Source organism: Hyposmocoma kahamanoa, unplaced genomic scaffold, assembly GCF_003589595.1.
Source record: "Hyposmocoma kahamanoa isolate Upper Pololo Valley unplaced genomic scaffold, ASM358959v1 138, whole genome shotgun sequence".
Taxonomy (NCBI): domain Eukaryota; kingdom Metazoa; phylum Arthropoda; class Insecta; order Lepidoptera; family Cosmopterigidae; genus Hyposmocoma; species Hyposmocoma kahamanoa.
Window position 1 is genome coordinate 5,131,651 of NW_020653492.1, and position 13,868 is coordinate 5,145,518.

At 33.4% G+C, this 13,868-nt stretch overlaps 1 protein-coding gene and 1 pseudogene across 1 annotated transcript in view; one reads left to right on the top strand and one right to left on the bottom strand.

The window, feature by feature from the left end:
- Positions 1-9,786, bottom strand: part of LOC113240391 — a 59,461-nt pseudogene extending 49,675 nt beyond the window's left edge.
- A 2,487-nt stretch (positions 9,787-12,273) lies between these two features.
- LOC113240437 overlaps positions 12,274-13,868 on the top strand; it is a 22,252-nt gene continuing 20,657 nt past the window's right edge. Inside the window, exon 1 of the mRNA XM_026477737.1 lies at positions 12,274-12,359. Within this exon, the coding sequence (XP_026333522.1) occupies positions 12,292-12,359 (68 nt within the window). The 5' untranslated portion in view covers positions 12,274-12,291. The remainder of the gene's footprint in view (positions 12,360-13,868) is intronic.

Consider the following 13,868-nt stretch of genomic DNA (forward strand, 5'->3'; position numbering starts at 1 on the left):
AAACCATTCGTCATCCTCCGTATTCACCAGACCTTGCTCCAACGGACTACCATTTTTTTCGTGATTTGGACAATTATCTACGTGACAAGAAGTTTTCTTCCCAGGAGGCAGTACAAAATGCTTTCACACAGTTTGTGCAGTCTAGATCGTCGGAGTTCTATCGCAAAGGCATTAATAACCTTCCCATTAGATGGCAGCAATGTATAGATAATAATGGCAACTATTTTGATTAAATAAATTTGTTAAAAATTTAAAAAATAAACAATTTAGATTTTCAGTACAAATCGGCAATTTCATACTTTAACCCCTATTATAATTGATGTATCAAGAAATATTATTTACAAGAAATATTTCGTTTCTGAAAATCGTAATAAAATTGTTTACATCTCTCGCATTAGAAATTTTGGGGCCAGCGGGCTAGTGACCCCGGAAGTTTACTAATTACGAGCCTGTTGACTCTCTCTCTAAATATTAAATTACATTTTTTTAGACTTCAATTGACCAAATTACGATCTCTCACTCTCTTCCAGTTGCCTTTCAATGTATAAGAATTGCATTAAATTGAAAATTATTGTATTTATTTACCTTTTATTAAATCACATTTTAATTAAAGTTTCCTAGCATTAGTTAGGAAAAACAAAAATGTAATTAGCTCAAACAATATCCGCGACGAGCCAAAAAATTAAGAACTAGATTAACATATTTTGCATTATTGCCGTTTTATCTTTCCTCAAATTTTGTTATTTAGTTTTAAGCTAATGATCTTGTAGCCAAACCCCAATGAACAGAAAATAAAAAAACCATAAAGCAACAATTTTAAATAACAAATTCAATGTTTCACGAGCTTCATGTAACATGGAAAATTTTTCGACATAGTTACTTACATTGTAAGGTAATTAATTGAATTGGTTGTTTATTTTCCTTGTTAAATTAGTAAGCTAGTAGTAGTAAGTTATTGTAGAATCATAATATGTATAATTTGCAATAGTAATAATGGTACATAACTGCACACATAATGTTTGTTACATTATACTTTTGGTTCGGCCATTCAATAGTGAGAAAACATGATTGATTTTTCGCGCTAATTGAGAATTGTCGGTACAAGCATGGGGCATCGATTCATACAAATTAATTTTAGTACATATTTAAAACCATAGATGGCGACACTTGAATAAAAAAATAAAGAGTATTGAATCTTGAAAATTTGAGGTATCAAATAAGAAGTATAAAATATGTATAAATGTAAAAAAAAGGAATGCAAAACTGTTTTAAACAAAATATTAGGAATGTTTAATTAATTTACAATTATGATAATTTGGTGAAAACAGTAAAACTGTCGTTGACGAGAAATAAATCGAAGATTTCTGAATGATATTCTTTTTGATTTGTTAGTTTGCAATATATTATATAGATATACTTTTGTTTGAATTTATTCTCAAAATTAAGTAACGCTTTAGCACTGACTTTTACTTTAAAACATTAAAAGTACATACTCACCTTTCTTGCGATTTTATTATACATATGTTATTGTATATATTTTAATCAACGCCCTGAACAAGATCAACTAACCTTAACAAAAATGTAATAGCTGCCATCTGTTGGCCCCGTCGAGTATTACTACAATCGCATCGCGGGTTTACTTGGTACCATCTATTAGCCAACGTTATGAATCAAAATAAGCGCCCGAACAAAAGCGGAGTTACGTGTGCGACATTTCCTGTGCTATAAGAGCGTTTGTGCACTACTTACATCCGATTCGTATCTACTATTGGTATCTTCGTATTCTATACTACTATTCTATTCGTACTATACTATTCGTATCTTATAACACATTAGCGATACAGCTCTTTTAAATATCAACTCCCGTTTGCACTGAATTAGAGACAGGCCAACTGACCTGTGTGTACGTCTCCGTATATTCCAAAAAATATTGAGTATTTATTGTAATAAAGATAATATTTCTAACAATGCCGTGCTGTTCTATTAGGTGGTGTGTGAAAAACAGCAAAACATCAAATTACAAAACAAACGGTAAATTTCATCGGTAATTAAATATGTAATTTTGCAATTTTCGTCCATTAAAGCAAAGCTCAAGGTAACTGGTCGATTTGAAGTGAAACAGTTGACGACACCCGTCAATTGTTTCGAACTCGGGCTAGCCAATCGGAGCGCAGTTGTTACAGTAATGATATGGCAGAATAGTTTTCAAACAAATTAAATTACCTTTCGTCTCTATTTCTGGTTATATACTCGATGGAAATAGCCGAAGTGTCCGGTTTTTTATTAATAATTTTGGCTTGGGTACAAGTCCTTTGAGCCATATCTTCGTTTAATTATGTTTCTGTACATATGGCCGCCACAAAAAGGATAGGCAATTTAAGGCAGCGTGCTTGGATTGACTCGGGATTCCTTAGAACGGGCCGATACGGGTATTTTAGTTCGAGATTCGTATAATTTCGCGTTTTAATCTTCGATTAAAGCACAATAGCACTATCCTATTCCACTTTAAACTAGATTTCACAAAATAATTAAAAGTCAAAATAAAAACGACACTTTTCCCTCCAAAAGGCGAATCAGAGGTGTCCGAAATGTCATTTTATTTCTAGAGATGTCATTTTATCTCGATTTTAATCCGAGAAAATGCGAATATCGCTTGTACACGTATTTTCTCGGATTAGAATCGGACTTAGACACGAGTGACATCCGAAGCGAGTCCGAGTTTTCTAGATTTGTATAGTCTCGAACTCGGAACGCGGTAATAGAATCACAGTCTAACTAACTCCTCGTGTGTGATACAAGTATCGATATCAACATTTATATCGATACTTGTATCACACTTTAGGAAGATATCCAGTATCAAAAACTTACCTTCAAATAATCAGGCTTCATGTGTTCTCCTTTGAACAAATCAACCAATACGAGGTTAAGATTCAAGTTAAGGGACTTCGCAGTAAGTAGTACCGCCCTGCAGGGGGCCGACCCGGGCGTGTAGTACAAGGTGATAGTCATTGTTCTGTTGATACAAAAGAAAACCTCCAATGAACATTTTATTCAATGTATTGGTAATGGAAAATGAAAGGATATTGATTCGTATATCAAATTACTACTTTACGTACCGATATTCACACAATAATTTTATTTTTAGAGTCTAATCTATTTCCCGTACTGGCTTTCCCGTACAGGACTGGCTTTATTTCTATTTGAAAAATGTATATTCTATCTTAGAATAATAACGCATAGAATGATAGTTTCCTATCAAACGAACTGCCACAAGTGAGGCAAACATCAAATTCATGTAGGCTAGTTTTAGTAGTAGGTTAATTTTCGGTTTTAGTGGATATTTATATAAAAATACACGTTGAAACGCGTTACTTCCTTGTGGAATGTGATGTTAGTATCTATTTTATGTTTGTCTGACGTATTTTTACACTCATTTACCGCACATTTCGTCAAAATTCTTGATCTGTTCGCGGTGCAAGTTGACCTTGAGCACTGAAGGCCCGCCCGCTCGTGTAGGCCCTTTTGGCGCGCTTCAATTTGCCTCACTTAGCGTGTGCGGACTAGGTTTCTGTGCATTATTATTCTAAGTATTCTATACTATACGTGTTCTATTTAGTTCAGTTGATATGACAAAATCATTGGTATATGTAAAGTACTCTTGAATACAGCGGTTTTCTTGTAAAATTTCGACATAAGTTTGTGTTTTTTTTTCTATAGCGAAAATTTTCAGGAATCGTGTTTTCACACCGTATAGTAATTAGTGTATATTCTCAATTTTACTTCTATATTTTTTGAAAAGTGATTGATTCCACACCTTCACTGTTATGTAGAATCAACCAAAGCCATTTGAGGTGGCATAGACTCTTAATTAGCATCTATAGTCTCACTTTACAAACGTAATGATGTAACTATGCCGTGTTAAGAGCACATAACGCAGAGGACGCTCTAAATATTTGCAAGCAAACAGATACACTGAAATGCAATATCGAGTTATCACTATGGTTTTTTCACTTTGTATCTTGACTAGGGGACTGCCTATGGATGGCGCCTCTCGTGGAGTTAAGCTTAGATTTCGATTTTGTTAAAAATTATCATATTTGTATATATTTAGTAACAGTAGAGCTCTTTGTGAAAGGGTTCCAGGTCCAGGGAACTACTGCCACCTTACCTTACCTATTTCTGCCGGCAAGCAGTATAATATTTAGTATAATGTAAGCATTACTTATAAAAAAATACAGAATCTAACACAAGGTTGAGCTAAGCAGAGAGCTCAATTGAAATTCAAGGTTATAGTGATTAATGGTTCAGTGTAAATTAGCAAGCAAGTAATTCGGAAAGTGTTTTTGCAAATGGCGGAACGTCCTTTTTAGCGCTTAAATAACATATCTACTTTCGTGAAATGAGTTTCCAGAGTTACCTAACTCATTGTAGTGCCTAGTTTACATTCAATGGCTTTTTTTTGTAGTGTATAGACCGACCGTGAGAAATATTGGTAAGGCCTACATTTATTTCCCTTGTATGTCTGGGTGTTATTTGTGGTTGTTTGTATGCGTTTCCAGGGCATTCGCGATACAGGGTCGTCCTAGTGCATACTCATATCCCCATATGAGTGTGAAAAAAAGCTTACGCTCGACGTCAGTAAAATTGTAAATGGTATGATGGGATGAGGGATATTTGGAAGCACCATTCCCTCACTGGAATCTTTATCTCCTTATGTATGGAAATATGTGGGAAATGTTAAAAAGAAGAATCACTATTTATCATTTTTAATAAACTGCATAATAGACTGCTTATGCAATGAATAAGCTAGCGTTAGCGCAAGGTCACGCAAAACATCGATAATTTCTAGAGATGCCATGAATAGTGATTGGGCCGAATACCGAATATTCAGACACGCTCTCGGCCGAAGCGTTGAATTTTCGGCTCCCGAAAGTTCGGCGTAAGATCTGCGCCTTTCACGTGCGACCTATTACGACCTGTCTCATTACACTGCGTGCGGAGGTAACGGGAGTGGGGTGTTCTTGTTGAAAAATGATAAAACAATAGAATCAGTACATATCTGTTTCTGGACCTGTTTCAACGAAATCGCTACAGATAATATGCAAAACCATGAGGATGTGGAGAATAGTTCTATCGCACATGAGATTGATTTTTATTTGAAAACTGTTCACCTTGATCGGACGGCAAATCCTTACAAGTGGTGATCAGCAAACGCAAAGCAGTATCCAAGCTTGTCAAAATTTGCTTATCTATATCTATCGTCTACTGGCAGTAGTGTTTATAGTGAGAGGCTATTTTCAGAAGCAGGTTGTTTATGAGGAATTGCACAATTGTTTGTTACCAACCGATGCTGAAAATTTTGCTTTCATTCATCACCACCTGCCACTGATTGATTTTAAGTATTAAAGCCATAATTTGTGAAATATATGAAAAATATATGTATACATTTTGAATAATATGTGCTTTTTTTTCATTATTCGACAGGCGGTATTTTGCCGAATAGTCGTAATTTTCGGCCGAATACCGAATATTAATAAAAGTAGCCGAATAGGCCGAATACCGAATAGTAGCCGAATATTCGTGGCATCCTAATAATTTCCCACCTGCAGTGACGACCAAGAGCTTTGGCTGACATTACTAGCTCATACTTCTACGTTCTTGAGAAGAGCTAAACTAACCAAGATCTTTGTAAGAGTAAACATGTATTGGTAATTTAAATTTGTTTAGCAAAACTATTCTTCACTTCTCTTCTCATGTACAGTTAGTTAGTCACGTAATGTAGGGAATGCTTAATGAAAAGCGAACAGAAGTACCTAAATGTTTGTTCGTTTCTGTATGGAATTCCATATACTACTACCCTTCTTGTCATAAAATTGACGGTAAATAAGAAATTACTAACGAGGGCCTATTATAAACCCGAAGCCGAGAAAACCGAAAGCAATTTAAATTTCCAGTTAGATAACATATTACGCGAATGTTTTAATTTTGAACTTAAATTATAACCTGCTTTCCTCCTTTGCCTCCTTGCTTGAATTTGCTACAAATTAAAAAATAACTCCTTACCGACCATGACTGTAGTGGGAAGAAAAAAGGGTTTTATTTGGGGCTTAAAGTCAAGTTAGTCACCATGCAATCATTCTATTTACGAGAAAGTGTGATGAAAAACGCGTTTGCATTTTAATAACTTTCGAGAAATTGACACTAAAGCTTTTTTAAAGAGCTTTTTTTTTCAATTCTTTATTATGCAATAAAGAATTGAAAACCATAATTACCGTAATGGAAAAGGCTTATAGCTAAGTTAACAGCGCATGAATCCTATAGGGCACTGCAAATTATAAAGAGAGAGGACGATTTACTCTTTCCTATATTATTTTTCGTTACTTTTTCTAATGTTTAGATAAGTTCATATTTGTACAATTGCAAATTAAAGAAAGCACTCTGCTCTTTCTGATCAAATCAGAAAATAGAACCATATAGCATTTATTATGTTTTTTTAATCAATGAATATTTAGAAATTAGAAATTATTATTTATTAAATAAAGTGAAATATAATTTTATCGTCAATTGAATATAATTTTATTTTATTTGTATTCCAGACTGCCTTCGGAAGAACGAAAAGCACAAGCAAGCAAATTCTAAATTGGGAGATAAATGTGTTAAAATATTTTTTAAGATTCTCTGATAAAAAGAACAGTTAAAATATACGTTTGATATTAAGTAAGTAGTTTATTTATGTTATAAATACATACCACATGCTTTATACAGAAACTCTCATTGTATTCTAGTCAACCGTGTTTAAATAAACCTTAATTTTTTCTTATAAATTAGTAGAAAAAAAATTTACTGCATGTAATTAATTTAAATGTGACTTTTAATAATTAACTCATGAATCAGTTAACGAATTAAAGTAAAGTTAAAGAATTAACTCAGTTGTGACTTTGTTGTGTTATTATGTGCCCGTATCACAGTTCCGTACTTTACTAAGAAAAATCCTCTGGTATAGTGTTGTTAATGTAACAAACGTCACTAGTGAAAAATCTGATTAGTGAAGTCACTAACTTATGCCCTTCGAGCTCGCTGAATATTCAACCATTATTGGGATATATTTCCACAAAAATAGCAAGATTGGCCTTTATCTTTACTCGTGTGTATGATTTTTTTTTTTATGTTTGTTTCGCGATACCTCCGGCATTTGTGAACCGGTTTTGATGATTCTTTTTCGTTTGAAAGAGGGTACCTCAATAGTGGCCCCATTTAATTTTAAAGAAAATGTTCCACCTCTAAGGGTGGCTGTTCACGAATGAAGATTTATTTTTATAAATAACGCTTTTATAAGGAGCAATTATTTTATTGGTTGATTTTGCTATGCTCCAATTGAATGTTAAAACTTGCCAAATAGATGTACATATTTCCACGAACTTTTGAGGACGGTTTTTTTAGTACTCTGTACTGAGTTTATTATCTGATCCCGAATATCTAAGAGCACGTCAATTGACACTTTGGACCGTTGTTATCGTATAGAATTCGATTTCAATCCAAGTGGCAAGCTTGATGTGCTATTGACCCTGTACGTAGATAACTGAATTTTGATAAAAATGTTAGTATTGCACTTTTTCGTTCCAAGGGCAGCAGATATGCATAACAACTCAATTCCGCTAAAATTTCGATTACGTTGTTTAGGATAAGTAATAACGGCAGCATAGACAAGAGCATGAAAAGTACTTTTCATATGCGTTTTATATTGAGTTAGAAAATGTAACGAAAATTTACACAATTGTTAGATTGGGTTTATCATCAATATACATATTAATTGATGTTAAATATATATTTATTTTATATATTTAAATATATATTTAACATCAATTAATATTGTACACGTAAAAAAATATAATATATTTATGCATATATTATTATCTATTAAAAATATAGCGTCCTACCAGCATTTTACGTATTGTACTTGGATTGATAGATCGATATTCATATAAGATAAAATATTCATGAAAGCACTGCAGTTGTTCTACTACTATACAGGGTGTAACCGTTAAGTGTGCCCAGGCAATTATTCCGTAAATACAAGAGATATCAAAAAGCTTTAAACTGATATCAAAAGTACGTTACCTAATTAGTAAATCGATATCAATGACTTTTTTATAGAAATATCCAAAATTTTAACATTAAACACTCCCATACTTGACCAAATAATTGACTATGCTATTATATTTGTATTCAATTAAAAGATAGTTTTATTACTATATTTGTATCAGTTTTGTTATCTGTTAACTTATTGTTACACTCGGATAACTAAGTCTCTCTACTAATATCATATTAAATGTATGGGAGTGTTTAATGTTAAAATTTTGGATATTTCTAGTTTTATTTTTTAAAATTTATTGATTTTGATTTGTTCTTTAGGTAACGTACTTTAGATATCAGTTTAAAGCTTTGGATATCTCTTATATTTACGGAACAATTGCCTGGGCACACTTAACTATTACACCCTGTATGTATATCTGTATGTAATTAGTAGCATAAGTTTTAATATTAATTTAATAGTTTAGATTCTTTTTTTATATTTTTCATACCTTTCTGTACATAATAATCATCAAACGTTTATAAAATGTTTAACCTCTTGTTAGGTACCTATCGTAAAAACCATAGTCCATATTATAAAACTGTTCGTTGTGTAACCAACACGTTAAATAAAAAATATCATAAACCAGTATAAAACTATGATAACTGCTGTCAAACAAGTGTTATTGCCATAGATAATAATAATGGTTATTGCCGAATAACTTGGCCTTGGCGTGAGATTAGTGTCTAGATTACAGTGCAGTGCCTAGGAGAAAATTTCTAGTACACAGAAAATATATGCTATAGTATCGATTGTTGTTTGTTGTAGTTGTATTTGTGCAGCGTCAAGAGCATATCAAGCTTGGGATTTAAGATTTAAGTTCAACTCTATAGTGCTAGTAATAAGAACGATCCAAACTCTGAAGAGTCAAAGTTCAAAGTTTCGAAGAATTATATATCATTTAAAGTCGAAACTAACTTTAAAAGAAATAACGTCTACATATCGTAATTTGTTTTAAACAGGTTTTCGAGACATAATATCTTAGAATAGTCCTTTCTGCTATTTATTATCGAGTATTATTATTTTTTACGATGAAAAACAGCCAGATCAACCGGCTTTTCCTATGAAAATTTCAAAATTTTAAAATAATTGTATGCTTAAACCTTATTGGATAATATAAGTACATGCGTGAGAAGTATCGTAGGAAGGTGTAGTACGAAAATTTAAATTTGTCAAGATATGCCAATCAGCATGTGAACTAGATCTTGTTCCCTTTCACTTTACTCCGCATTCCGTGGCAAAAGACTGGTGGTTTTGTATCTTGATAAAAACAAACACTGTCTAAATTGGAGTGTGCACTTTTCGAGAATAGGAGGGGCAAAAAAGATATAACAATAAAAAACATTGTTCATTAACTCTACGGAGTGTTTACAACAAAATTGCTATTGAAAATTACTCGTATTTTCCGTTAGCTCAGACAAACCACATCGTTATTACGTAGCCACAAAATAATATTCACAATTTAACTATATTAAACTGATATCAATAAAGTTATGTAACTGGACAGTCACAACACTAGTTACTTAAGAAAAATAAACAACTTACTTTTTAAATTACAACTGGTAAAACAAAACACGATGGTGCAGCCAGCACGGAATCGAGAGAGCGAATAATAAGTGAGAGGAGGGAGGTCATGTTTTATATAGTCGGCGCCCCCAGCAAATGCGGTGTAATGACATGACGCATGCCAAGCGAAGGCACAACCACGGCACCGGCCGGCGTAACTCATGATTACTAGCAAAAAATCATAATTTGATTGTTCCTGGATTTTGAGAGATACTTAGCGTACCTGAACTATGTGGTTCGAAGTTCATTTATAATCATTAAGTGACAATGACGCGAATTAATAGTAGATTTCTGTTTGCTGTTGCTTATATAGATATCCAAAATAAGTAGTAAGTACTTGCTGGCTTCGTAAGCCATTGATTGGTTACCTACGAGATTTAAATAGTGTGGAAGGTAGCAAAGCTGTAGTCTCTTATGAAGATCTAGTCACAAGCGTGGAACGACTTCCATATTCGTTTCTTATGGGTACTTAGCGCCAATGGAATGTTGAGGTTTCGTATTCAGACATCGCAAAACTAATTTTCAGTAGCATAAATATTGTATGAACTTAATTCTTAAATTAATATATGTAATGAATCTTTCTGTCCATCAACTAACGTCATCATTGCCAACACAACTCTTACAGGTTTTCTATTTAAAAATATTTGAAATACCTACCGTCAAAAGCACTCTGGGATTTAACGTTTTAAATTCAATTCTATGCCTTTTACGTTAAGAATACGATAGGAGAAATCCGAAATGCCTTAGAATTCAGCCGAGTTTTAGTTAGTTAAGTATTAGCAATCTATGTTTTATGCGTTGATCATGGTATAACAAATTTGAAAGGCGTTTTGCAGGTGTAACATTCTTTCGCCGGCGGGTTCTGATCAGCGCCGGTGGAAGAGGTAGTTTTCCACCAGAAGCACTTTGGTTGACGTAGTGGTGATTTTGAAAAAGGAAAAAAATACGACCATCCGTTAATGTGCCCAAAAAAAGAATAATTGTTTTATTTAGTAAAAAAGTTTACTTTATTATGAAAAGAAAATCATTCCGCCATTGGCGCAACCAAAAACCTCGTATTTGAGTAGGTATGTATCACGTAAGTAATTCTTCTTCTTCCTGTCCTTATCCCACGCTAGGTGGGGTCGGCACAACATCTGTTTTTCATAGATCTTATATAAAATAATGTATGGCTTCTATAATTTTGAAATCGACAGTGATACACAAACACACATGTACAGTATACAATACACAAATGCGTACATACAATTAAACAGCCTCAAAATGTAAACCTTGATTCCTTCACGGCCGTCTTCCCCGGCAGTCGGCGACCTTACTCCTCATGGCCAATGGCTCTCGTATCAGGTGTCCTAGCTTTGAAGTTCAGACCGTGACGTTCACAATAGAAACTAAGTTCAATAAGCGACTTGTATTTTTTTAATAGGTGTTACTATATATAATGCTATGAAACTTGAACTTAGCAATCCCGTGACTTTATACAGTTGTGTTCCTGACGTACAAGGATTTTTCTTTCTGTCTGCCTATAGGAGAAGGTACTACTATATATACTCTGAAAATATTAGGGGCGTAGCGTAACTAATTACTAAGTAAACGCATCACTTGAGTTGCCTCAATGTAATTCAACAACAGTGCATTGGAACGAGGCACAGAGTTTGAGTCGACAGAAGAGTACTATTGAATTTCTCGATCATTCTCACAGTCTCTTCATGTGATTTTCTCCACTTTGCCCTTTTTCATTCTCAGAACGAGACCGTATAGTCATATTTATAAATCATATCGCATAATAAGACTCATCCGAAGAACAGAGTCCGATGTGATTATATAGCGAAAAGAGGGTAAGTACGTTACGAGAATAATTTCATTATTCAAACTAAGGCCTTTTCTTGAAAAACAGCAATTTCAAATTTTGTTAGCTAAACGTCAGCATGACCATCGCTTGTAAAACAAGAAAAATTGTTTCTAAAGTACGATTTTGTGGTTTTTTTAATAATATCAATTGACGGGACGAATAAGTCGTGCACCTGATGGTAAGCTACACGCCTGTCCATAACAATTGCAGTGCCACTCAGAGCTTTAAATTGCAAAGATTTGTGGGGCATAGTTGAGAAGTTCCATTTGCCTGTAATTTCACTAGCACCCTTACCCATCAAAACCGGAATACAGTAATGCTGACATACTGCTTGGTGGCAGAAACAGGTAAGGTGGCAGTACTATCCTAGACGAACTCTATCACAAGGAGCTCTACTGCTACTAAAAAGGTGGTAATGTCAATAGAGATGGTGATCGAGAATCAGACATTTATTTTTTATCGATGTTATTATTAGGTTCTACATTTAAGCTTCTTGCGTTCTGCCAATCCACTGTCTCAATCGATGCGAATATCGATTTCACTACACATTTTTGAACGAAAATTTAAAAAACGAAACTGTCATTTTAAAGCTGTCAAATGTAAATTGATGGATGGGTACAGTACACCATTTCGTGTATTTCAACTTTCTTTTTTTGTAAAAATTAACTTTTTTCTATTTGATGATGTGATTATCTTTGCAAATTATCGTAGTTAGTGTTTATTGCCACGTTGTAATTTATTTATAATGGGTGACAGTAGTGACTCAGAGGAGTTTTACGACGCTGAAGAATTCACACCTGTTAGGGGCTCAAAGTGAGTAATGTTTACACAATATTCTTGTTTTGCAGTTCTTATACGGTCTTCCTGTTGTCACATATGCGTTCAATTACCACGGTGTGCTACTGATATGTTTATAATAAGATATTTTGGAATACACAGTTGTGTATGCGATCATTCTGTCTGTAAGTTTTCTTCAACGATTACGTTCGTCCTTGGCGCGACAGATCGTCGTAGACATAAAGTATCGACATCGAATGCGTACAATTGGCTGACCATTGATTTACACTTTGTAACTGAACCATTAAAAATCAATTCCACTTTACCATTATTGAACATACCTTGGTGCATTTATTTTAATTTTGTATTCTATTTTCACTATTTAATTTGTGTTATAATGCCTTGCATTAAGATGGAGGCAGGCTCTTCATCCAAGCTCCTCAAATGTCTGTTACTTACAGGTTCGTTCAGAGCTTGTGCAAGCCTGTTTTCATGTGTTTTCGTGATATTCTGTCCTTATAGGCTTTTGTCATGCTACTTGTCTCCTGTTGGACAATAGGGATTTTCAGATAATCATGAATATCATCCATTTTTGTGAACCATGGAGTCTGGCATTTACCAGAGTTTTGAGCACACCATTTTGGAGATTTTGTTTCTTTTTGATTATTTTGTGAAAAAGAGAGCCAGGTATTCAGTTCAGATATGTAAGCTGTAGTACTGCATATAAATTCAGTTTGAAATGTTTTTTTCATAACATTTTATTAAAAATAAGATTGAAACACTAGTTATGATGATTTTGTACGTATAGGTATTTACTCCAATTAAAATCTGTAATCATATCATCATCATACTGTTTGTAGTATTTTATATTTGAGTCAATATTTATTATAGTTTAAGATACTTATTTCTCAAAATAATACAAATACACTTAGCGAGAAATACAAGATATCATAAAATTTTGACATAAGAGTATGTGTTGACAAAATATTCAAATGAAAGTATACAAATAAAATTCGGTGTTCTACTATAATAAGAAAAAAACAGTCACAATAACTCATTGGAATGTTGCATGTATGATTCTAAATTGGAAATAATAAAATATTTGTTATATTTGTTTTTCTATCTTGCAGCTATTTGGTGCTCTGAGATTGATGCATTTTGTGATGTGGACTCTTTGAAATTCCATGAACTAGTGTAATAACTATATTCCATGAACTAGTGAAAATACTCATAGCCACCAGAATTGAGTCACGGTTCAACATGTTAAGAAGTTCAATTAGATCAATTGCACCAATGTACCCACTAGACTTTGTAGAGACTAGGTTTTTGCACATGATCTGCATGAAATCGACATGGTATATATTATTGAATTGATTTGAAAACACACTAAAACATTGTTTAAATCAATTTGTAAGACTTTTTATGTACCTTAAGTTAAATCTAGTATGAATAGGATAGACAGGAATGTAAATAATTTTAATTGTACAGAAGTATTGTATTGAAATATAGTAAATAATTAACAAATCTGATAATTCATTAAAACAC